This window comes from Saccostrea echinata, unplaced genomic scaffold (genome assembly GCF_033153115.1).
Source record: "Saccostrea echinata isolate AGI-Se365-2 ecotype Australia unplaced genomic scaffold, CSIRO_AGI_Sech_v1 ptg000012l, whole genome shotgun sequence".
NCBI classification, from domain to species: Eukaryota; Metazoa; Mollusca; class Bivalvia; order Ostreida; family Ostreidae; genus Saccostrea; species Saccostrea echinata.
In genome coordinates, this window is record NW_026889761.1 from 2,341,802 (window position 1) to 2,368,397 (window position 26,596).

Below are 26,596 nucleotides of genomic sequence, written 5' to 3' on the forward strand. Positions count from 1 at the left end.
AGTGCATATATAAACTTCTTCATCCTATGATATTAAATCTTTATCACACACACAATAAACTCTCAAAATTCAGTTTTAGAAAACACATTGGCAAGATTCTTTTTTTTTTTTTTTTTGCACAGTATTTAAGAATTATTTTAATTCCTGGGATGTCAATTCATGCACAATTCTTTCATTATGAAAGATATAAGCAATAAATCCTTATTCATTCAGATTGTAGATGTAAGGCTAAAATACCCAAGAAAATTGAGTCCCCGCAAAATAAAATATTATATGTACATATATCATGGGATAGGATCTAGTAACAACACCTTTCAGATAACTCCCGAGCTGATACGCTGTAAACATCAATTCATAAAACAGCATGGAGCCATAGGGTAAAATGTTTAAAGACATGCCAAATCAAATACCAGGTTTTATAAGTTTAAGAAAGGAAAGACCATTCATTAAGTGAAGTTAACAGTGTAACAGAAATATATTAGCATTTGTTTTTACTGGTGACCATTTCACTAACCTGTTAAAGATACATGTAGTAAATGTGACATAGTTTAAAATTCTGTTTCACCAAGAATTACAACAACTTGTAGGCTCCAATTGCATTTGTGATTTAATGAGTGAAGCCTGTTTATCATTTCCAGAACTTCTCAGAATTTTCATGTATCTTACATGTAGTTAATGACAAGAAATATAGACTATTCCTCTGTATTTATCCAAGAAAATAATAAAAATGAAAAAATATATTTGGGTTTTGGAATGGAACTTAAGCAATGTAAAATACCTCAACACATTATGACAAAACATACTAATTCTTATAAACTAGTGTAATGGATGCTGTGTATTTATCCTCCCTGAGAATTGTATTAAAAAATATACATGTACAGTAGATTTAAATATATTAAAGTTTGTTAGGAATACACCTTTATTATACAGTATACAACAGTCAAAATACAAAACTGATTCAGTTCTTCATATCATTATAAAATCTGTTCATGACTCATTTTGTAGGTAACAAATAAATTTCACACACATACATGTACATGTATATCAAATCACTCGTAAAATAAAGACATCATATAATGTTTCCTTGTTAACATATTAAAATTATATGTTTCTACAAACTCTTACTTGTAAATACACAGCAAAAAATCCCAGTGAAATTAATAAAATATCCGAACAGTAATGTTTATTTTGGTGTGTTCCCGTTTTGCACACATTTGATAATTAGGTATAGAACAATAGGTGTTAAATATGTTTTGATAGCAATTATAGTCTGATCTCTGACTGGGATTTACCTGGAATTACATGATTTTTACAAATGCATTATAATATATATTTAAAAGAATAAATTTTGAAAATTTAACTTGACTGTCCAACCCAAATGAAGATGAAGTTGATTTATTCAGACAGATATCCTTACAAGTGTATCGCAGTTCAACCATTTTTTTTTCAATTTCATAAAGATAAAATGAATTAGTAAATGAATTCAATCTTCATTGAGAGAGATATCATATGAATATAATCATAATTGTACTAGTAATTTTTGATATTTTGATATTTTTAATGTTTTAACATAGTTTTTTTCTTATTAAGAAATTACAAATTGAAATCAAAATATCAAATGCAAAATTTAATCATCATTTCTACCTATTCTTTCCGTAGATTCTCTTTCTCCTAATTCACAACTATGATATAGGCTATAGCAATTAAGTAATTATCTTACCTGGATCAATTCCCGTTTTGCACACATTTTTTCAATACCTGAAATTCAAATGTGTGGAAATCGGGCACAAACCCTTACATTCTGTATGTAATAGTGTCTCATACATTATATACATGTACATGTGCCATAGAGTTCTGTTCGTTGAAAGTGTGAAAAAAAACATACGTATCTGACTCCCTGTCAGTTTTTAATCAGGTACTGATAGTGCGGCAGTTATCGATGTGAATAATCTCAAAGTTATATCTTAAATTCAAAGTCTGGCATAAAAAATAATATTAAAAACTAGGAAAGTCCCCTTGTATATTTATATTTGATGATATGTATCAGTTTTATCAATCTATCTAATACCTATTCCTAAAACATGTACATGATTGTACATCCTCTATGACCAAAAGTTCAATGTGAATGGGTCTCCTAACCAACAAGTTTCCATGTGTTTCACCAACTGAACAAATTACTGCCACTATATTCTCAGAATCGCCGATATCTAAGGTTTAATCTGAGTCACATTTAGTTCAATGATTGTCACACTATAATCTTAGATCCACCAACTTGTGTATCTAAGCCTAAATCTGAATCACTATTTGGTTCAGTGACTGTCGCCATATTCTCCAATCCACCAACATTTACGCATCAATCTGAATCGTTCTCCTCCCCGTTTGGTTCGATGTGTTTCATCATTTGCACAATAACGTCCTCTATATTCTCGGATCCCCCCCACTCTTTACTGGGGTCGATCCTCCTCAGCAGTTCGTGGACGTTTTTCTGGAAGGCGAGTAACCGTTCCTTATAGCTCTTCTCCTCCTTTGTTTCCTCCCTACCCTCTGTCTGTACACCTTTCTCTTTAAATGTCCGTAACTTGTTGATCTGCTCCTTCAGTTTATCAAGGTTAGGTTTAACATCATCTGCCTGAGCATTGGAAGCACTAGTTTTACTATCTTTATTGTTTGTTTTTGTGGTAGATTTGGAGTTCTCCCCCTTACTGGGAGTAGACTTTGGATCTTCTTCTTTGGATTGTTTTGACGACGACGGAGCGCCTTCTCCTTTCTCATCTGAGTCCTCGGTTATATCCACCACTCGGTCGTCGTGATCGGTGTTAGGTATGACCTCCAGGACGCTGCCGTCCTCCGTCTTTATACAAATACTATTACTGGAATGTTTCCTCTTCCTAATCGTACAAAAAAAAGTTTAACTTTACTATCTCACTTTACAAATAGCTTGATTGAATATTATTGTCATTTAAACTGTGTTGTTTTCCTCTTTAAAGCTTCACATGTAATTCTCAGTCTGTGAATTGTCATTGAGGAATGCAATGACTAAACTATTATATATTATTGAGTATATTGCCACATTTTGTGGATTTCAATGGCTGTACCTTTGATGACCTAAATGATCACTATCAATTATCTTATATATTTCTTTTTTTTTACGGCATTACATTTAATTTAAGGATGTCCATACCATTTTAAATGAAATAACGAGGAGCTGAAGGACTGACTATCAGTTGTAATATATTTCCTGTTATAACAGCATTAATTAAGGATGTTTGTACCTTGAAGCTGAGGAAGAAGAGGACCTGATATCTGCTCCTCGGGCCACTTTGTCCAGGAGCTCCTGTTCATGATATAAATAGATTAATAATCATAAGAGATTTCTCCTCCATATATTTGTCTTCAGAATTTTTCATCAGATAATTTTACAGTTATACATTTTTATTATTGGAAAGATAAAGGATTTGGTAAGATGGCAAGCATAACAAAAATGGAACCTCTTAACCTGATGTAACTTGAAAATCGAATGAATTTCCTGTGAGTCATACTGAGACATAGTAAGCAGGACGTGACTCAAACAAACACTACTCACACTGTGTAAGTCATACTGTGACATAGAGAGCAGAACGTGACTCAAACAAACACTACTCACACTGTGTGTGTCATACTGAGACATAGAGAGCAGGACGTGACTCAAACAAACACTACTCACACTGTGTGAGTCATACTGAGACATAGAGAGCAGGACGTGACTCTAACAAACACTACTCACACTGTGTGAGTCATACTGAGACATAGAGAGCAGGACATGACTCTAACAAACACTACTCACACTGTGTGAGTCATACTGAGACATAGAGAGCAGAACGTGACTCTAACAAACACTACTCACACTGTGTGAGTCATACTGAGACATAGAGAGCAGGACGTGACTCTAAAAAACACTACTCACACTGTGTGAGTCATACTGAGACATAGAGAGCAGGACATGGCTCTAATAAACACTACTCACACTGTGTGAGTCATACTGAGACATAGAGAGAAGGACGTGACTCTAAAAAACACTACTCATACTGTGTGAATCATACTGTGACATAGAGAGCAGGACATGGATCAAACAAACACTATTCACACTGTGTGAGTCATACTGAGACATAGAGAGCAGGACATGGATCAAATAAACACTACTCACACTGTGTGAGTCATACTGAGACATAGAGAGCAGGACGTGACTCTAACAAACACTACTCACACTGTGTGAGTCATACTTAGATATAGAGAGCAGGACGTGACTCTAACAAACACTACTCACACTTTGTCTTAGGTTGACGAGATTCAGATTCTCTGCGGCGTCCAGCATTTGTCGACTCGCGGCTTCCTGTTCGACTCGCTCCCTGTGGAGAGCCGCTATCATCTTCTCTTGTTTCGCTGCCTTCTCTTCAAGCTTCTTCAGCTTCTCGACAATAGGACTGAAAGACTACAATGTACAAAATATCTCCTTCAATTTATAATTACACGCAAAATAAATATCTACAGAGTACATTTATATCACTAATACATGTATTTTATAGCATTGAAACAATATCATTGTGACAAGCCTGCTTTATAGGGAAGGATAAGTTATCACAGGTTTTTATTTAATCAGAAAATTTAATAAGCATTTCAATCTTAATGGGTTTTTTTTAATCATAAGGTCTCAAGACCTAATATCTTTTTTTAAATTTTATACTGGAGAAAATTATTCAGAAGTGCAAATGCTGGCTACAAATCATGGTTCTCTTGTGTACTTAAAGAGAACCAAGACATCCTAAAAAATTACAGATAAATTAGTTTAGTATCTAAGGCATGATCCTGGAGTAACTTCTAATTTTGCGAACTCACTTCTGATTTTTTGCGCTGGTTCATTTCCATTTCCTTCCTCTGAAGCTGTTTTTCTTTCTCTGAAAGCTGAATCTCTTTCTGTTTCTGGTAAATAAAAGTCAGGAAGAAATAAGCCACTAGCAAAAATAATGGATATCTTAAAGATACAAAATCGCTATAGTTTTCCTCCAGTATTTTCCTAGCTTCAAATCATTATTATACGTGTACATACATGTATACATATGTTTCATTTGTAAAAAAAAAAAAAAAAAAAAAAAAAAAAAAAAAAAAAAAAACCATATGAAATGCCCCTACTACATTCATGTAGTTCTTAATTAGGTATTGAGTTACCTCTCATTTAATCAGGAAATTTTTTCCAAAAAATAAAATTGAAGGCAATTTGACCTTACCTCCTGTAGTTTGATTTTCAGCCTGAGTTCAGACCTGTAGAACAAAGAAACAAGGTAAGATTAATAGATCAATGTCTCCTATCTGGTTAGAAACAAGGTAAGATTAATAGATCAATGTCTCCTATCTGGTTAGGTTTTCAGGTAAGATTAATAGATCAATGTCTCCTATCTGATTAGGTTCTCAGGTAAGATTAATAGATCAATGTCTCCTATCTGGTTAGGTTCTCAGGTAAGATTAATAGATCAATGTCTCCTATCTGGTTAGGCCCTCAGGTAAGATTAATAGATCAATGTTTCCTATCTGGTTAGGTTCTCAGGTAAGATTAATAGATCAATGTCTCCTATCTGGTTAGGTTCTCAGGTAAGATTAATAGATCAATGTCTCCTATCTGGTTAGAAACAAGGTAAGATTGATAGATCAATGTCTCCTATCAGGTTAAGTTCTCAGGTAAGAGTAATAGATCAGTGTCTCCTATCTGGTTAGGTTCTCAGGTAAGATTAATGGGTCAATGTCTCCTATCTGGTTAGAAACAAGGTAAGATTAATAGATCAATGTCTCCTATCTGGCTAGAAACAAGGTAAGATTAATAGATCAATGTCTCCTATCTGGTTAGAAACAAGGTAAGAATAATAGATCAATATCTCCTATCTGGTTAGAAACAAGGTAAGATTAATAGATCAATGTTTCCTATCTGGTTAGGTTCTCAGGTAAGATTAATAGATCAATGTCTCCTATCTGGTTAGAAACAAGGTAAGATTAATAGATCAATGTTTCCTATCTGGTTAGGTTCTCAGGTAAGATTAATAGATCAATGTCTCCTATCCGGTTAGGTTCTCAGGTAAGATTAATACATTAATGTCTCCTATCTGGTTAGGTTCTCAGGTAAAATTAATAGATCAGTGTCTCCTACCTGGTTAGGATCTCAGGTAAAATTAATAGATCAATGTCTCCTATCTGGTTAGAAACAAGGTAAGATTAATAGATCAATGTCTCCTATCTGGTTATGTTCTCAGGTAAGATTAATAGATCAATGTCTCCTATCTGGTAGAAACAAGGTAAGATTAATACATTAATGTCTCCTATCTGGTTAGGTTCTCAGGTAAGATTAATAGATCAATGTCTCCTATCTGGTTAGATCTTAGGTAAGATTAATAGATCAATGTCTCCTATCTGGTTAGGTTCTCAGGTAAGATTAATAGATCAATGTCTCCTCTTTGGTTAGAAACAAGGTAAGATTAATAGATCAATATCTCCTATCTGGTTAGGTTCTCAGGTAAGATTAATACATCAATCTCACCTATCTGGTTAGGTTCTTAGGTAAAATTAATAGACCAATGTCTCCTCTCTGGTTATAAACAAGGTAAGATTAATAGATCAATGTCTCCTATCTGGTTAGAAACAAGGTAAGATTAATAGATCAATGTCTCCTATCTGGTTAGGTTCTCAGGTAAGATTAATACATCAATGTCCCCTATCTGGTTAGGTTCTTAAACGTCTCTAAACTGAAGGTAACAAACACTGAATCATATTCTGAATCCATCTAAAACACAAGATTTAAACCTATGAAATAAACTAGATCATTTTCATGCAACATATTTTGAAAGGCAAAGTTATGAAAAGTATATACATGAAGTTAGTAACCTTTTCATCTAAAATATGTATGTTAAGGCATTATCGTCACTTTTTTTTTAAAGTTGCAGACATCAAATATTTCTTCTATGTCTTTTTAAAGCTAACTCTGACCAATCACATTTACTCACTGTTGCTGTTTAAATGTCTTTTTATAGCTGACCAATCAGATTTACTCACTGCTGTTTTTTGAATGTCTTTTTATAGCTGACCAATCAGATTTACTCACTGTTGTTTTTTAAATGTATTTTTATAGCTGACCAATCAGATTTACTCACTGTTGTTTTTTAAATGTCTTTTTTATAGCAGACCAATCAGATTTACTCACTGTTGTTTTTTAAATGTCTTTTTATAACTGACCAATCACATTTACTCACTGTTGTTTTTTAAATATCTTTTTATAATTGACCAATCAGATTTACTCACTGTTGTTTTTTAAATGTCTTTTTATAACTGACCAATCACATTTACTCACTGTTGTTTTTTAAATGTCTTTTTATAGCTGGGGCCCATCAAAGCTTCATCTTCATCCTCTGGTTCTTCAGGAATTTCACAGCGACTAAAAATAAACAGCATTCATAAATTACAAATATACAAGCATGTTAGAAAATTCAGCAACCTATACCACTGAGCAGACAAAGGCATAGATTATTTTATATTCATTGTTTGTTAAATACAGAGGAATTCCAAGATATCCAACCTAAATGTGGCATCAGAGTTCACATGGCAGTACCACAAGCAAAAATGGATTTTGTGAGATACAAAGAGTTTGGTAGATAACTTACTTGAAAGCAGTATTGGGTTCATGTCACAGTACCACTTGTCAGGGAATTTTATATGTGATAGAGAGGAATTCCTAGATGACTTAATTGAATGCAGCATCAGGGTTCATCTGACAGTACCACTTGTCGGGGAGATTTAAATATGATAGAGAAGAATTTCTAGATGACTTACTTGAATGCAGCATAGGGGTTCATGTGACAGTACCACTTGTCAGGGAGATTTTCTATATGGTACAAAGGAATTTCTAGATGACTTACTTGAAGGCAGCGTCGGGGTTCATGTGACAGTACCACTTGTCAGGGAGATTTTATATATGACACAGAGGAATTTCTAGATGACTTACTTGAATGCAGCGTCGGGGTTCATGTGACAGTACCACTTGTCAGGGAGATCCTCCTGTCTGAAGCCTCCCGGTAACCTTCTCCACTGTAAGCAGTTATCACACTGGGCCCACAGCCAATCAGGAGCTAGTACTCTATAAATAGTAACAAAAGTAAATCACACTGGGCCAACAGTCAATCAGGAGCTAGTACTCTATAAATAGTAACAAAATTCAATCACACTGGGCCCCAGCAAATCAGGAGCAAGTACTCTATATATAGTTATGAAAATCAATCACTTTGGGCCCATAGTCAATCATGACCAAGTAAAATATCAATAGTACCAACAATCAGTGCTAAGTTCTCCAAAATTCAGGGTTGTTCCTAAGACCCAGGGGCCAGGGAATTTCCCAGCCTATATGGTGTAATCCTCCAGTTATTCTGGTATTCCCCTTCAACCCTGTTAGGGGAGAAACCCCAGAACCCCCTCTACTTTTTTTAATGTCCTCTGCTATTTCATTTCTTAGGAACAACCCTGAATAAATACATGTAGTTACAACAATCAAGCTGCAAGTGCTCGATTATGGCACTGCCCCCTCCCCATTACCTTGTTTATGGTGTTGTCCCTCCCCTGCCCCCTTTCCTATTTGTTTATAGAATTTGGCTCCCCTTAGTAATATATGACATTGAGCCCCTTCTTTTTTTTTTTTTTTTTTTTTTTTACTTTTTTATGGCATTGGCCCCCATTATTTAGTTGTTCGGACTATTGGACTCCCCTTACCCCTTACTTACTTGCTTATAGCATTAACCCCCCTCCCCCAACTTAATTACTTATGGCATCAGGCTCACCTTAATTTCATATTTATAGCAACGGGTCGCTAAATATTTACTTGTTTATGGAATTGGTACTCCCCTTTCTTACTTCTGTATTGTATCAGGCCCCCTTACTTATTGTTAATGGCATTAGACTCCCCATACTTACTTGTTCTTTGAAGAGGATGCTGTGTTATTGGTCACCCCTCTCTTCTCATTCCAGTAATCATTCAGTTTGATTCCAACATTTGTCATAAAGGCACTGAAATGAAAAAAAAAAAAAAAAACAAGAGGCCCATGGGCTACAATGCTTCATCAAACGATAATTTTTTTAACAATCTTCTTGACATGAAAAATTCTAATCCAAAACAGTGGTCCCATCCTACTCCTAAAGGGTCATGACATAACCTAACTAGAACCAACACATCCTGGGGATGCCTCAATATCATTATCACTCACATGGTCTTGATTTTCTGTGTAAGAATTTAAGTAAACATGTATTAGGCCAAAAAAATCAATCAATAGTTTCTCAGGCACCGCCAAAACAGGTCAAAAACTGCTGCATTGATCATTTTTATTGACATTTTGAAAAGGGAAATAACACCTTCTTCACAACAACAACAAAAAACTTCCTGCCGCATTGAATTTCGAAAATTTTGGCCCGAGGAACTATCAATTAATTTTATTTGGCCTTAATTAGGTAAAAGTTCCCCCGATTTATGCCTCACTTTATCCCCAATATCCATTATCAAAAAAATGTACTTAATTGCGACACTGCTATTTCATTTAGAATAGAGTCCTAATAAATTTCCATGTAAAATACTGTCCCCCTCCCCTGGCCATGATTAAAACAAACTTTTATCTTCATTACCTGAGGATGTTTGCATATAAATATTAATCAGTATTACTAACAATGACCCTGTTGTTCTTGAGGAGGTGACTTTTAAACATATTTTCTGATATACTCATAAGTAAAACTTTGATCACCTTTTGTTGCCTCACCCTAACCCCTGGGGCCATGATTTGTACAAACTTGAATCTGCATTACTATAAACCTTATGCTTGCATAAAAATATTATTGAATATGGCCCATCTGTTCTTAAGAAGAAGATTCTAAAACATTTTTCCACATACATTCCTATGTTCTAAAACTTCTGTCCCTTGTTTTGGTCTAGCTCTACCCCCGGGGGCCATGGTTTAAACAAAATTGAATCTAAACTACAGTTCATGGGATGTTTTCATACAAATTATGCAGAATATGCCCATGCTGTTCTTGAGAAAAACTTCAATCTACACAATAATGGGAAGCTTCCACATTTTAAGTTTCATCTTTACTGGTCTAGTGGTTCTTGAGAAGATTTTTGAAGGACCCCAAACAGAAAAAAACAGCCTATGGGATCATGCTAATGGCTCGTGTGTAAATCATGGTTTTGATATGATTTCGGTATAGGAAAATTTCACATGCAAATGAGCTAATGGATCAGGATTCTTGGATGATCTGTTAAACTAAACAACTTGCAAGAAAACCATGCTCCTGGTATGATCTGGTGTAGCTAACAACTCGTATTAAAACCATGGTCCTGGTATGATCTGTTAAAGCTAACAACTCGTATTAAAACCCTGGTCCTGGTATGATCTGTTTTAGCTAACAACTCGTATTAAAACCATGGTCCTGGTATGATCTGTTGTAGCTAACAACTCGTATTAAAATCATGATCCTGGTATGATCTGTTAAAGCTACAACTCATAGGACAATTATACATTCTTACACAATTTAACTGAACACTTTAAAATTTGCAACAAACATCCCTTTAATATTTGATTTACAATTTCAATTACCAAAAATAAAAAAAAATATTATACATATATGTCACATGTCATGAGGAACTATATCATCATGCAAATGTAATCCGAACAATGGATCTTCCTTAATCAGATGACAATTTAAAAAAAAAAAAAAAAAAAAAAAAAAAAAAAAAACCATTTAATCCAATCTATTCACTGAATTTCAAAAGAATAGAATCACAGAAATCCTTTCTTCTTAAAGAATAATTCGGCATTCATTGATGTCACTGCTTATTTATGATTCTGCAAAAAGCATGTAATTACAACATATGTTCACTATAGGATCAACAGAGTCACTGTGGTGGATCTATTATTTAGAATCACAAACACTGAAAAGGCTCCCAAGTAGTTTGTCCTCAGATATAATTATAAGCTCTTGTTTTGTATAGCACAACCTGAAAAGAAACGTAGAGAAAATGGTGTTTATTCATCGATCTACATATAATTATCTTTAGATGATGAAAATATGAAATATTCAAGTACTTTCCACATTTCATTAATGAAAAGAATTAGATTAATCACCATGAGAATAATATTGTTGAAATGTAATATTATTAACGTACACAAATTTAGTCTTCACCAAAGGCAGGTCATTCGAATGTGGCAATTTAAATGAAATTCAAATATGTTGATTATGTAGATGGAACTGACAACTAGCTGCAAAAGAATTTCATTTTTAATAAACATTTTAAATAATAATTAACAGTACACATACACAACGAATACTTGAATCAAGGAGGTAAATTTGATGCTTAAATTAAGTTTCCAATTCAAATCCATGTAACGCTTTAATTGTCTCTTCTACACATATACAAAGAAAAATTCAATCATGTACGGGTAGAAGTTAGAAAAGTCTTCTCTTTTAAAAAAAAAAAAAGACTAAGATAAAGGAATTATACTCACCGAGCAGAGTTAATAGTCCAGCGCTTATTTTTGTTGCTTATATGATGCAAAGTCTTTTCTTTTAAATCAGCAACAAGAAAACGCGCACATCTTGTTTATCAGAATTCAAATTCTGGCCTAGATAAGCTGCAAACCACTATACACTACAACGTGCTGCCCAGCAGGAGAATTGCATAACAAGGTTACTATGACTCTGAAACTGACCGGTGAGCCAATCCTAATCTAATGCCTTAGAGTTAAATTGGGAGTGGATCACAAATATTATATGAAGACAAAGATTTTAAAAAACCAGGCTGCGTTATTTAAACAGTGTGCTAATTTATTTCTTAATTATTGTATTTATTTATTTGTTATTTCATTTGACTTTTTAAAAAAAAAAAAAAATTTGACTTCAGTAAACTTTGTACCTACCTGTATGAATTTTAATTATTAAAACTTAATTTTTCCGTTCTCTTTTAAATATGGCTATTATTAATGTATGCATGTTGTTTGATTCTCCAAGATGGAGTGAATTTAAAGCTTGCATTTTCACCTATCATAGATGTGTGACGGGGGTCCTCCCCTGTCACTGGCACTGATTAATAATTACGATTGTTTTTATTTACATAGTTTATTTACATATTTACAACACACGCAATATAATTATAGTAATACGCAAAGTTCACAATTATAAGATACATCCACTCTCATTGACTTCCGAACTCATTCTACCCTCTTGTTATCACATGTTCTCAGGGCATGGCCATACCAAATCTCTTACTCCCCAGTTTCTCACACAAATCAACCTAATGCTCACTTTCATCTCTCAGAACTCTATCAAACATAATAAACAAACGACAACAGAACTGACACACTATCAAATTATAAATTCATGCTTGCTCAACTCTCTTTCTCTCTAACTAGCTAAAATGACACCCATGGGAAACAGGGCTACTACGACTGCGTCGTGCACCTGCAACCTTATCAGACCTTCTAACTCTCTCATTTATTTACATTTAATTAACTTGGGGGATAGCTTTGTGACAGATGACAAAGTTAACAAACCATATCAGGATCATACAACCAAGTTAACAAATCATATAAAACTCATGATTCTTAACAGAGAAGTTAGCAAATCATGTGTAACTCGTATGGAGTTTAAAGACAAAGTTAAGAAATCATATCAAAATCACAAACTTTTAGCAGTTAAAGTAAACGAATCATTTCAAACTCATGTTCCTTTGTTTTCTAAGTTAATGGCACATGCCAGAATCGCAAGAAAATCATAGCAGACTCATAGCCAAGAAACAAACCACAACAGGATCATACTTCCTTATTTGTCATATATGATTTCTGTATGATCCATTTAATGGATCATGTCTAAATCATAGTACAAAATCATGAATTTGTGAGTTTGATATGATTTCTATGTGATTTTGGCATGATTTGTTTAAAAAAGTTTTTGTTTGGGACTCTGCCAAATTTTCACAACATGTTGTATTTTTTAATTATCTCCCCTTGAAAAAAAGATGTGGCCCTTCATTTGACCAATATCAATCCCCTCCACGCAAGAATGCTTTATGGCAAGTTTGGCTGAAATTAGTCCAGTAGTTCATGAGAAGTTGAAAAGTTTACACACAGACCGTTAAACAACAAATGCCAGACAAAATGTGATCAGAAAAGCTCAAGTTTTCACTTTTATAGGTGAACTAAAAATGAAACACTGCAAGCTTGACCTTAACACTTATAAAATAATACATTTATATTCTTCATTCAATCTTGCTTCACTTATGTGTTACTCACTTGTACTTGTCGTCACGGCTGAAGTCCTGTTTGTTGTGGGTCGGGGTCAAGAAGAAGGCTTCAGCCACACCCACAATTCCAACTCCAAGCTCGTTAGCCTTAAAGTTTAATTGTCTCATTAATCAAGGTTCGACATTAACATTAGTCTGTTAGTCTTGGACTAATACATTTTCATTCAGACTAATAAAACCTCTGACTAATAAGTCCGAATGGACAAATAAAAATTCCTACTAAACAATGTGATTAAATTACCAATGTCTGATTTTCCACAACATAACTGGAAAATCTCCAAATATATTTTTAGGTTTACAGCTTCATGGCAGGTAGTTAGGCAATTATAATACAACGCCTAAATTTACAGACCATTTTTTGACAGACTATTTAAAGTGCCTAGTAAGGATAGTAAAAGTAAAGAAGCACTAGTCGGGCTAGACTAATGCCCAAAATAGTTAGTGTCAAACCCTGAAACAGTCAAACCTGACATCAAAGTATTATTAAAAGAAGAACAGTACCTGTTTTTGACATCCTACTTTGTCATAAGCCCGAATCAGTCGGTTTTTGTGGTACAACATTACCCCATAATCCTCTGGGTTTTTACTGGACGTGAATCCAAATTTAATCACTAATGGTTTATTCTGACAAATTGTTAGGAATGCTAATAAACCATTCTAGTGCTTATAAAGCTTTAGGAGAGAACGATATGAAATTACGCTTGATGTTATGATACGTTAACTAAAATATAAATTGAATAAAATTTTCATTTTTCTAAATACATGTATAACAATTTCATTGAATTTTGATACCATACATGTCATTGATGTAAACAGTGTAACGCTGTTCTTACAATGGTGAATACTACTTTGTATTAACAGAAGGATACAATCCAGGTCGGCTTGTAGACGTCGGTCTCCGTCTCAGACAGGCTTTTACTGATCATTTTTGTTTTCACCTTCTTTCCCCGCAGAACAATTTTCATCCTCGGCTTCAAGTACAAAATACTGCAGTATGCCTGGAAAATAAACTTTGGAAATAAGATACTTTATTGCTTCTGTAGAAACTTCTACTTTAGGAGTCTTAATACTGTATACAATTTTTATCCCATGTTTACCCCTTTATCCCGTGGATATGACTCATTGGATAATTTTTTCATAATCCACAGTTGTGACGTCACAATGGTTTTTGCGTTAGCGCGATGAAGTAAAATAAAGTGGAGTCCTATATAAAACAGTGTAAAACATTGGTTGTGAAGTGTTAAACATGGGATAAAAAGAATCTCCCATGATTTGTAGTTGGATATGACTTTTATCCAACTCGTTGTGTGTTTTTATCCCCTCGCCAACGCTCGGGGATAAAAAAAACACACAACTCGTTGGATAAAAATCATATCCAACTACAAATCATGGGAGATCCTATATGTATATTGTGCCAAATTTGATGGAAAAAAAGGAAAAATTTCATTGCTGTGTTTGATCTATCTTTAAAGGGTCTCTTTGATAGCTTGCTGTGTTTGATCTCTCTCTAAAGGGTCTCTCTGATAGCTTGCTGTGTTTGTTCTATCTCTAAAGGGCCTCTCTGATAGCTTGCTGTGTTTGATCTATCTCTAAAAGGCCTCTCTGATAGCTTGCTGTGTTTGATCTATCTCTAAAGGGCCTCTCTGATAGCTTGCTGTGTTTGTTCTATCTCTAAAGGGTCTCTCTGATAGCTTTCTGTGTTTGATCTATCTCTAAAGGGCCTCTCTGATAGCTTGCTGTGTTTGATCTATCTCTAAAGGGTCTCTCTGATAGCTCGCTGTGTTTTTTCTATCTCTAAGGGGCCTCTCTGATAGCTTGCTGTGTTTGATCTATCTCTAAAGGGCCTCTCTGATAGCTTGCTGTGTTTGTTCTATCTCTAAAGGGCCTCTCTGATAGCTTGCTGTGTTTGTTCTATCTCTGAAAGGCTTCTCTGATAGCTTGCTGTGTTTCATGCTGTACACAGTGACCAACCCTAGGAGAGACTTTGTACTCGGGACTTTTGTCGTGGATTGTCCGATTGATTGTGGAGTAGTCAATGAGATACGTGCTGACTTACCCTGAGAGAGACTTTATACTCGGGACTTTTGTCGTGGATTGTCCGGTTGATTGTGGAGTAGTCAATGATATACGTGCTGACTTACCCTAAGAGAGACTTTATACTAGGGACTTTTGTCATGGGTTGTCCGGTTGATTGTGGAGTAGTCAATGAGATACGTGCTGACTTACCCTGAGAGAGACTTTATACTCGGGACTTTTGTCGTGGATTGTCCGGTTGATTGTGGAGTAGTCAATGATATACGTGCTGACTTACCCTAAGAGAGACTTTATACTAGGGACTTTTGTCATGGGTTGTCCGGTTGATTGTGGAGTAGTCAATGAGATACGTGCTGACTTACCCTAAGAGAGACTTTGTACTCGGGACTTTTGTCGTGGATTGTCCGGTTGATTGTGGAGTATTCAATGAGATACGTGCTGACTTACCCTGAGAGAGACTTTATACTCGGGACTTTTGTCGTGGATTGTCCGATTGATTGTGGAGTATTCAATGAGATACGTGCTGACTTACCCTGAGAGAGACTTTATACTCGGGACTTTTGTCGTGGATTGTCCGGTTGATTGTGGAGTAGTCGATGAGATGGGACTCCGGGTTTCTGATGTCCAGTGGGTCACTGAGAAAGTCCAGCTCCAAATTTCCAGAGTTGTTGTTCCTTCAAAGTAATTAATAACATATAAGATAGAAATAAACTTTATCAAACTTCATATTACATGATATCTATAGTTTCAGCATTTGAGCAGTGACTTGATTATACTTGAATCACATCTGGCTGAATAAATATTGATGTATGCTGTAGACATGTTTATGTTTTTAACATCAGAATAAGTGTCCATTAGGACACCTTGAGACATAAGACTTACTTAGTAAGATTGTATACAATGATTCTTGTCCCAGTTCTCAATTTTTCCAGCGAGTCAAGCTCGCTCAGTAGTTCTTTCTCATCTTTGAAGATGGAGTGAGTACATATTGCTGACAAGTTATTTTTAGTCTCTGGGGAGGTTCTTCTGGTTTCTGAGAGGAATTAAGGAAGTGCACATATTTTCTTAATGACACACCAATATCAGTGGTCAAGTAATTGAGAAAATCCTTGAATATTGTTTTAATATTTTAAGTTTGAAAAATTTTGATGTTACATACAGTATTTGTCATATCTGTTCTACTTAACATGACAATTGTACCAATTCACTTTAACAACTGTAAAGATTTTTAATATAACGTTTGATTATATTTGAGATAGTTATTCGGGGATAGGAGATATGAATATATAGTGGGGCCTCCTTACTCCAGACACCTGATTCCCCAGCAAATCAGCAGGATAAACCAAGAGTCCTGATTACTGAGACAAAATTTTTATATTTGGTATATACATGTATTTAAATAGGAATTCTATTCCCCATAAATTTCGTCCAGAAGGTGAAGCATACAGAATATTGCCATCCAGGTTAATGAGGCTTCACTGTATATTATCTGTAAGAAGCTGTTTAAAGACTCTCCAAACTATTATCTTGATACTATTAATAATTAAAATAATCACCTGAAAAAGTCACCATAACAGAACTGAAATTGTAGAACAGAAAAATTCTGGTGCATTCCCACCAAAGAAAGAATGTGTTTAAAAAATCAAATAAAAACTAAACAGAGGGATACTGTTTGGGAGATTCCATGAGATAATTGGTACAAGTACCGTCTCTGCCTTGATGGCCTTCAGATACGTCTGAGAAAGAAGTCCAACACTCATCACGTCCGCTTGCCGACTGAAAACAATAGCATCCTTCCCCAAACGCATGCTGCCAGACTTAAAGCCATTGCCGTAGTGACCAATGGGTTGATGGTTTCCAACAGCTACCTTTTCACAGTAGCCAAAACTACAGAAAAATATAATCATATTGTGTGTGAAAATCTGAAATAAGCTACCAGTACCACTATATACATGCATACAGAGTCTACATATACAAATTTAGGAAAGTATCAAATGTAACTGATCAGGTTGATGAGAAATCAAATCTGAGGACTGCAGTCAGTAAGATTCAAACTTCTGCTTTGGGACATATGTGATGTCGGTCTTCTCTTCGGGTCCTGAACACTTTTGTGGTATGTCAGTTAAAACTTCATGCAAATATATCATCTGTTTGGGGGATGGGGAGGGGTCTATACCTAAATATTAAGTAACATGTGGGAATACTACTCACCTGAGCATTTTGTGAAGTTTTTCGGGGACCATTCCATTTCCGTTGTCTGTGAAGGTCAGACACACCTTTCCATTGATGTCTCTTTTGTTGATCCCTAATTCTGAAGCATTCACATCTGGGTCATACGCATTGTCTACAATACATTCAGTACATTTGTTAAAACTGGGGGCAATAATTATTTTGCAGTGCTACATCTTGTTTCTCATGCATGCATTATTGTAAATGTTTCATGTTTATAATATCATCTCTTCAGTGTAGATACAGTTTACATGTATGAGAATAAACTATTGTCAATGTTATCTAATTGTTCTTATATGTTGAGCCAATTACTGATGAGTAAATGTCCTTTGATTTCTCAGTCATTACCCTTTGAAGTCTCAGCTCTACGATTTCTGAGATTTTGAGTTCTAGTAACCCACCTGTGGGTTCCGAGTCATTTAGCTTTGAGGTCTAGCTAGGCCTTACCTATTATTTCTGCAATGGCTGAAAATGCCCAGGTGTGGCTGGTGGAGTTACTATGTAGGTAATCAGGGGACACCTGTTAATACAGTAATGGTGGAGTTACTATGTAGGTAATCAGGAGACACCTGTAAATACAGTAATGGTGGAGTTACTATGTAGGTAATCAGGAGACACCTGTAAATACAGTAATGGTGGAGTTACTATGTAGGTAATCAGGAGACACCTGTAAATACAGTAATGGTGGAGTTACTATGTAGGTAATCAGGAGACACCTGTAAATACAGTAATGGTGGAGTTACTATGTAGGTAATCAGGAGACACCTGTAAATACAGTAATGGTGGAGATACTATGTAGGTAATCAGGAGACATCTGTAAATACAGTAATGGTGGAGTTACTATGTAGGTAATCAGGAGACACCTGTAAATACAGTAATGGTGGAGTTACTAGGTAATCAGTAGACACCTGTAAATACAGTAATGGTGGAGTTAATATGTAGGTAATCAGGGGACACCTGTAAATACAGTAATGGTGGAGTTACTATGTAGGTAATCAGGGGACACCTGTAAATACAGTAATGGTGGAGTTACTATGTAGGTAATCAGGGGACACCTGTAAATACAGTAATGGTGGAGTTACTATGTAGGTAATCAGGAGACACCTGTAAATACAGTAATGGTGGAGTTACTATGTAGACTTTTTACTCGGGACTTTTGTCTTGGATTGTCCGGTTGATTGTGGAGTTTTCAATGAGATACATGGTGACTTACCCTGAGAGATACTTTTTACTCGGGACTTTTGTCGTGGATAGTTCTTTTTATTGTGGAATAATTGATGGATACATGGTCTGATGCTGGGGAAATGCCCAATTGATTATGTAGGGTATTATTACTTTACTTTGAGAGAAGTAAGTCCCTTTTGATTATTCAACTACAATATTTAAATTTAGTTTGATTATAATCTCTTGGGGCCAAGGTAGGGTCACCATATTGGGTCAAATTTTTTTTATGGAAATAACGAAGGAATTTTCTTCAGAAGAACAGGGCTAATATGACTTAGTGAGAGTTATGGCACATGGGCCTCTTTGTTGTCCCTTTTTTGTTTGTTTTTAGCACTTTTGGTGCACGCAAGGGTTCTTTATTGAAAAAATGTTTTCTAACTGTTTCTCAAATGATGAAGCCCAGACAGTACTGTTGAAAGTTACCTGTATAATGTAGTTAAACCTGCTTCATAAGATGTGAATTCAAAAAAAAATGTACAAAAATTTACATGATTTTTATTTTAAAAATGTTTTCTGTTTCTCAAATGATGAAGCCCAGACAGTAATGTTGAAAGTTACCTGTATAATGTAGTTAAACCTGCTTCATAAGATGTGAATTCAAAAAAAAAATGTACAAAAATTTACATGATTATTGTATTATTAAATTATTAATTTAGATAATTATTATCAATAATTGTCAAAAGATTCTGATTCATTTTTTTCACTTCATCCAATATCTGAAAACATTTTTTTTTAAATTTTTCCTATTAAATCACTTAAGAGTGTAAACTGATTATATCTGGGCAAACGTTTATATTTCATGTGTTATGACATGTCCATGCCTGTACATGGATCATTCAAAAATCTTTGTTTATGTGACATTTATTGTCTATAATTCGAAAATCTTATTGAATAAAATGATATTATAGGCACACACTTTTATAAACAAATGCAGGATAAACTAAAATACATGTGCATATTTGTAATTTAGAATATCACAAGTACTATTGTCACCTTTATTTTAAGAATAAAACATTTAAACGTTTAATTTCATATGTCTTTTTATTCAGCATGTATGTTGTCATAATAAAAAAAAATATGAAATTAAATTATGCTTATTCTGAGTTATTGTTATCAAGGTTAATTGATATACTGCTTATCCAAATGTTTAGCTCAATGTTCACTGTTTAATATTTAAACAATTCACATATAAAAGATTAATATATGTGAAAGCCTGGGAGATCTTTCTTAAGTGAATTTTTCAAACCTGAGATTTAGTCTACATACATGTTTCAAAATTATGTGATCAGCAGGTTCAAAGTCAGTCATGTAGATATTTCGCCTATTGTATAATTATATTCATATTTGGTTTAGCAATAGTCCCTCCTACTTGGTGGGGCCTTAAAAGAATTATTTTTAGCATACACAAAAAAATCTTATTATCTTTTGAGGAACTGTAGGGCCAAGTTGACTCGGGTGAGGTATATGGCAATAAGGTTACTGGGTACTAGTATATGTTCATAATGAAATTCATTGTGTGAACTTTGGAAACATTTAAGCTAACTAAAAGTGCAAATTAATTTAACAAATCTCAAGTAAAATTGACCCCAGTATATTTTTAAAGAAGGGTAAAGACCTAGCTATAACATAATTCTGTGGTACATGTACTTATAATAATAATTGTTATTAAAATAGTGTTACACAGTTTTTATCTGTATTCTTGTAAATTCATTTACCTTTCATTTTTACAAAACAAACGATGCATATACACATACAAACAATTACACTTACACATGACTAAAATAAAATTTACTATGATGCTTGCAAAGTATTTTTTGTTCAAAATGAAAAGATGACAGCAATTTTTATTTGAGAGGTACTAAATAAAATGTGTTTGCAAATTCGGATTGTTTAGAGGACGACCATAAATTTGAAATTGGAGCTGCTACTTTTTTGAAACATATAATAATGTTGGAAATAGATAATTTTCCCCAGCTGGCAAGAAAATATTTTTTCATTGCCTGTTGGTACCCCCCTTTCCACAACCACCACCACCAAACTATACACACCCCACAAAAGAGAGTTGTGGAGCAAGTCTGTTTTTTTTTAATTATCTATTTAATTTTTTTTTTCATATATATAATAATTATTAATTTTTTTATTGCCTGTTAATTGGTACCCCTCCCCCATACCCCCAGATAGAGCTGTGGAGTAAGGCTGTTTTTTTCCTTTTCTTCTTATTTAATTCCCAGATAGCAAGACTACGTTGGGCCAACGTTGGCGCACAGTTGTTGACTGCATTAACATTTGCCCAAGGTAAGTTTGCTCATCGGCCCTACGTTGGCCCAACATGTTGAACCAACGTTGGCACAATGTTTATCCATTTCATTACTGAATTTGGTCAATGTTGGCCCAACAATGGACCAACGTCCACTATGAACAGTGATTGTGTCAACAAAGGCCCAACATTGGCCCAACTAATCCGAGATTCCTCTGACTTTAACCCCTGCTTTTATATTTTGACATGCCCTGCATATGTCAAAATATAAAAGCAGGGGTTAGAGTCAGAGGAATCTCGGATTATGGCCCAACATACTTTTTGTGTTAGCCCAACAATGGCCCAATGTCCGTTAATCAACATACCATCGGTGACTCAATGATGGTCCAGTGTCCTTTACTTGTGTTGGCCCAACAATGGCCCATTGTTCTTTTACGGACAGTGATTTTTTCAACGTAGGGCCAACAGAGGCCCAACCTATCCTGTATAAATAATGATTTCCATTCAAAATTAATCCATCTTAACAAGAAATAACTAGATAATATTGACAAAGAGGCAAAGGAAACTGAATCATTTTATACAAGAATTAATTAATTAATTCTTGTATAAAATGATTCAGTTTCCTTTGCGCCGCATGTGAGTTAAGGCTAGGTATAGGCGTTTCTATGCAAATGAGCTAATAAAAACGCATAAGAGGTATATTTATTATTCAGAGAAAGTGTTGATTTATTTTCTTATGCATACTTAGTACCCACGAAATGTTATAGCCAGTACACATTATGACGTCATATTATGACGTCACTGATCCTACCTACTGGAGGTAATAAAACACATCAACAAAACAGCTTCGGCGCTAGGGATTCCCCTATTTATTTGTACATAAAAATTGTACAATGCTAAGAAGAATATTCTATAGATTAATAAACTGCGGCACAAATCCTAGGCATTTTCTCCTTTGATCGGAATTTGAGGAAACTTATACCGGACTCTACATTTTTACATTTATTCAACTTAAATTTTTACAAATAAAAATTATACAACTGAGCTGTTGATATTTCTGCAGCAATACCAGCAAACTTGGGACTATTCTGCCTCGAAATATACCTTGTTTCAGTTAAATAAAATAGAGCATGCCCTTGCGCCGAAGCATTTTTGTTGATATCCATCATAATCTTCTGTAGTAAAGAACAATGACGTCATAATATGACGTCATAATGTGTATTGGCTATCTCATGTCGTGGGTACCAAGTATGTATTAGACAGTAAGTTTTAACTTTTTCTGCATAATATATATAGTCCTTAGGTATTTAATTAGATTATTTACACAGAAATGCCTATACTTAGCCTTAACTCACCTGCAAAGTAGCTATAGTTTAAAAATGTAATAATAATAAACTTACATTTCTCTAAGTACTTAGCCGTTAGCTGTTGTATGCGCGACGTTTTTAAAAATCCCAATCCTACTCTAACTTCCTCTGCATTTTTGAGTTTATCAGCCAGCTGTGAGTAATTGAACTTGACAGCTCACCACATTTTGGTGTTTTAATTGCTGCGACTCTTTCAATTTTAGCGACTCGCCTAAGGTAACTTTTGTTTGAAAGCAATTTATAAAGCTGGCTGTGTTATCTTTATTTATGTATATTTAAGCGTCATTAACATCCTGTCCCTGGGAACTTTTAGTTTCCATATTATGCTAATGTAAAAACAATTCAGATGTATCTATATTATCCTGATGTAAAAAAAAATTATTCAGTCTCCTTTTATAATGAATTCTCGTTAATTCTATACGAGAGAAACAAGTCTTACAATTACGCTCAAACTGTAAGCTTAAATAAGATTTTAAAATTAATAACCAGGCACTATAAAGAGTAGAGGAAAACCCCTAATTTTTTGATAAGTGGATACTAATTACAAGAAAGCTGAACATCAATATAATTGTCATCAATAAACTGCATGGCCAGTCTCATTGCTGTGGAAGAAGCTTACCTAATTGCAGAAGCTTAATACCTAATTGCATGGACAAAGATTGTGCTCTTATCTCAGAATCTAAAAATCCTTAAATTAAGTACGCTTAAGTAATAAAATCTAACAATATATCTGTTGGGCCAAAATAGGGCCAATGTACTCATCCCAACATAGAAGAGAACACTCGCCCTAACATAGGACTAACGTTGGGCCAGCGTATAGTCTTACCAGCTTAAATTATCTTTTCAATTAAGCCTAGGGTATAACAAACACAGGGCCAACTTTGGGCCAATGTAGCGCTCCCAACTCATGCACATCGTCCTTAAGTTCGCAGTCCAACTGTTGGGCCAACGTTGGATCAACGTACTCACTCTAACTATAAAGGACAACTTAAAACAAACAATCAAGCTTACATTGGGCCAACGCTGAGCCACCATACTGCTACCAGATTAAATTTTCAACTTCGTTAAGATTGCATTACAAACGTTGGGCCAACGGTGGGCCAACTTTGAACCCCCAACTTCCTTAGAAAATATAGCAAAACGGAATTAGTTAATGTTGGACCAACGTTGGGCGAACGTAAAATCCCAACATGGTTCGGTACTAAAGAGATGATTCACATGGTAACGTTGGTCTAAAGTTGGCCCAACATTGTTTACCCAACGCCAACTATCGGCCAACCGTACAACCATTAACCATGCAACGTTGGCCCAACGTAGTCATGTGTCTGAGTATTTGCTTCTTTAACTGTTAAAACATAAATAATTCGTCCCTTAATATCTTGGAAATAAATTTATAATCTTTTAATTTGAATATAGATAAATAATCTAAACACCACCGGAATGAAACTATCGTCCTCTTAAAAATGTAGAGTTGATTCGGTTGGGAGTAGGCATTATTTTGTATCACAAAATACTTTTTTGAGTTATTTCAACATAATTGTTAGGAAAAAATTTTTTTTATATCGGAAATAGTTGAGTTACTCTGAAATACTAGTTTAGAGTGAAAATTCAGCGCATGTGCTTTGCGATTTCTGGAGTGAATCTCACCCGTCCCCGAGAAAAATCGGTAAACTAATAGACGGGGTTACGTGACCCCGTCTAAAAATGGCGTATGCCTATTTTCGAGTCGTGTTCAGCTTTAATGCAACCAAAATGACCACAGTAAAACAATAATACTGAAGAAACAAGAGGATATAAAATACAATACAAAGGTTGACAAAAACAGCATGTATACTGGTGTTTTCAGAGAAATAAAACTAACCCTTGAAGTTAAAATTCCTCTCGTCGCCATGTTTGTGGGCGAGTCTATCGACGCCGTGGAATTGTATAGTGGAAAGTGCTTTATTTCTTCCTGGTTGGGTAACATCCCCGTTCGAAAAAAAAAAATCCAGAATTCACATTTGTTGTAATTTCTGAAAATGATTATTTCTCAGAGATATATAAATCTCAATATTTTTGAATGAGGTGTTTCAACTCTTAAAAATATGTTTTTCTCTAAAAACGGAGTACAGTACGTCATGTACCTTTTAAATATATGTTAACGTTAGTCAATTATTTGCTTCGTAATTGTGCAGTAACATATTGATGATAAACAGGTTGTCTGAAAAATTTCAATAATTCAGTTACTATGCGATTGAATATTTGAATGGTCGTATGCGGCAGATACGACCTTCCATTAAAACTTCCGGCACTATTTTTAAACATTGTTAAGCATAAAATAACTGAAAAATGAATAGTTGAACAAATAGCTTTGGATGTTAAAATTATATTGATAAAAAATAATTATTTCAGAAGCAATATGTTTATAGGAACTTATTATATTAAAATATTTCAGCCTCAATATAGATCGAATTATTGCTTTAAGGTCAAGATCTAGTAAATGAAAGGTGCCTACAGATTTCTCAAATGTGAGAAATAAATTCCTTTAATGATGCTTTATAACTTTAGCTTGGTCAAATAAGGTGTTTCGGGGCATAATTTGTAAGTAAACAAGACGAAAAATCATATCTTAAACTGTCATTTTCAAAGAAAAATTAAGAAAACCAGTCATGAATACGGGAGTTTTTTTCCATATCAGACAAAGGAAATGTACCCAGATTGCCTACAGTCTCTCAGAAAACGGTAATTTATATGTTCTTGGCATCTTCTTTAAAATGATATTAAATTGAATATAGGTATCGGGATTACTTTTCACATTATTTTAAATTAAATTCCATGAAATATTTTATTTTCTACATAATTATATTAGAGCCGTAAAGTACGGGAAAAAGAAAGTTGAAATTGATTATGATGTCATAATGGATCTAGCACCAAACAGTTAGTCTAAAGTCATTTACTAGTTCATATTTGGATATTTTACTTGAAAAAGACGTTAATGGTAATCTAACAACCAAGCTTTATGATGAACGTGATGACTTTAACTTTTCAATCGTCAACTTCCTTTACTTATGCAGCAATATACCTTCATCACCTGCATACGGGGTATATATCTCTCAGTTGATTCGATACGCAAGAGCATGCTCTACGTAAGTACAATTTCTAAAACGAGGTAAATTATTGACAAATAAGTTGATGAAACAAGAATATCAGCTGTCTCGTTTAAAGTCATCATTTCGTAAGTTCTATGGTCGATACAATGACCTTGTCAGCAAATACAATTTATCATTGAGTCAAATGCTGACTGACGTTTTTCTTACTAATTGTTAGGCCATTATTTACACACTGAATTGTCAACGGATTTTTCCGTTATTTCCCGATCATGACAAGGAGCACACGGTGGGTGTGACCGGTCGGCAGGGGATGCTCACTCCTCCATGGCACCTGATCCCACCTCTGATGTTTAGGGGTCCGTGTTTGCTCTGCTCCTATTTTGTATTGATTAATGGACTTTTGAGCTTGAATACTGTTCGTTATCTCCATATATTTCATCTTGACCTTAAATGTATTATGTTTGCATGTAAAATTTTTGGCAGAAATTGTTTTCTGCATAAGAAAGCAAAGTTTGATTTAGTGCATTTTTGAATGTACTAGATATAAATGCAGAAACAAGGTAGGGTCACCATATTGGGTCAAATTTTTTTATGGAAATAACGAAGGAATTTTCTTCAGAAGAACAGGGTAATATGACTTAATGAGAGTTATGGCACATGGGCCTCTTTGTTGTCCCTTTTTTGTTTGTTTTTAGCACTTCTGGTGCATGCATAAGGGTTCTTTATTGAAAAAATGTTTTCTAACTGTTTCTCAAATGATGAAGCCCAAACAGTACTGTTGAAAGTTACCTGTATAATGTAGTTAAACCTGCTTCATAAGATGTGAATTCAAAAAAAAAAATGTACAAAAATTTACATGATTATTGTATTATTAAATTATTAATTTAGATAATTATTATCAATAATTGTCAAAAGATTCTGATTCATTTTTTTCACTTCATCCAATATCTGAAAACATTTTTTTTTTAATTTTTCCTATTAAAGCACTTAAGAGTGTAAACTGATTATATCTGGGCAAACGTTTATATTTCATGTGTTATGACATGTC

General features: G+C 34.4%; 1 protein-coding gene across 1 annotated transcript; it reads right to left on the reverse strand.

The window, feature by feature from the left end:
- Positions 1-1,809: 1,809 nt before the first annotated feature.
- On the reverse strand, positions 1,810-24,350 carry LOC133185175 (MORC family CW-type zinc finger protein 3-like). Its single transcript, XM_061320238.1, has 17 exons — positions 24,321-24,350; positions 18,059-18,131; positions 17,594-17,726; positions 17,052-17,269; positions 16,265-16,415; positions 15,915-16,056; positions 14,218-14,346; positions 13,850-13,972; positions 13,338-13,435; positions 8,977-9,069; positions 8,018-8,149; positions 7,367-7,450; positions 5,262-5,295; positions 4,873-4,956; positions 4,304-4,468; positions 3,273-3,334; positions 1,810-2,888 (listed from the first exon to the last, which is right to left on the reverse strand). Exons 1-17 carry the CDS (start codon positions 24,348-24,350, stop codon positions 2,354-2,356), a joined length of 2,286 nt encoding a protein of 761 aa, XP_061176222.1. The 3' UTR covers positions 1,810-2,353.
- Positions 24,351-26,596: the final 2,246 nt, after the last annotated feature.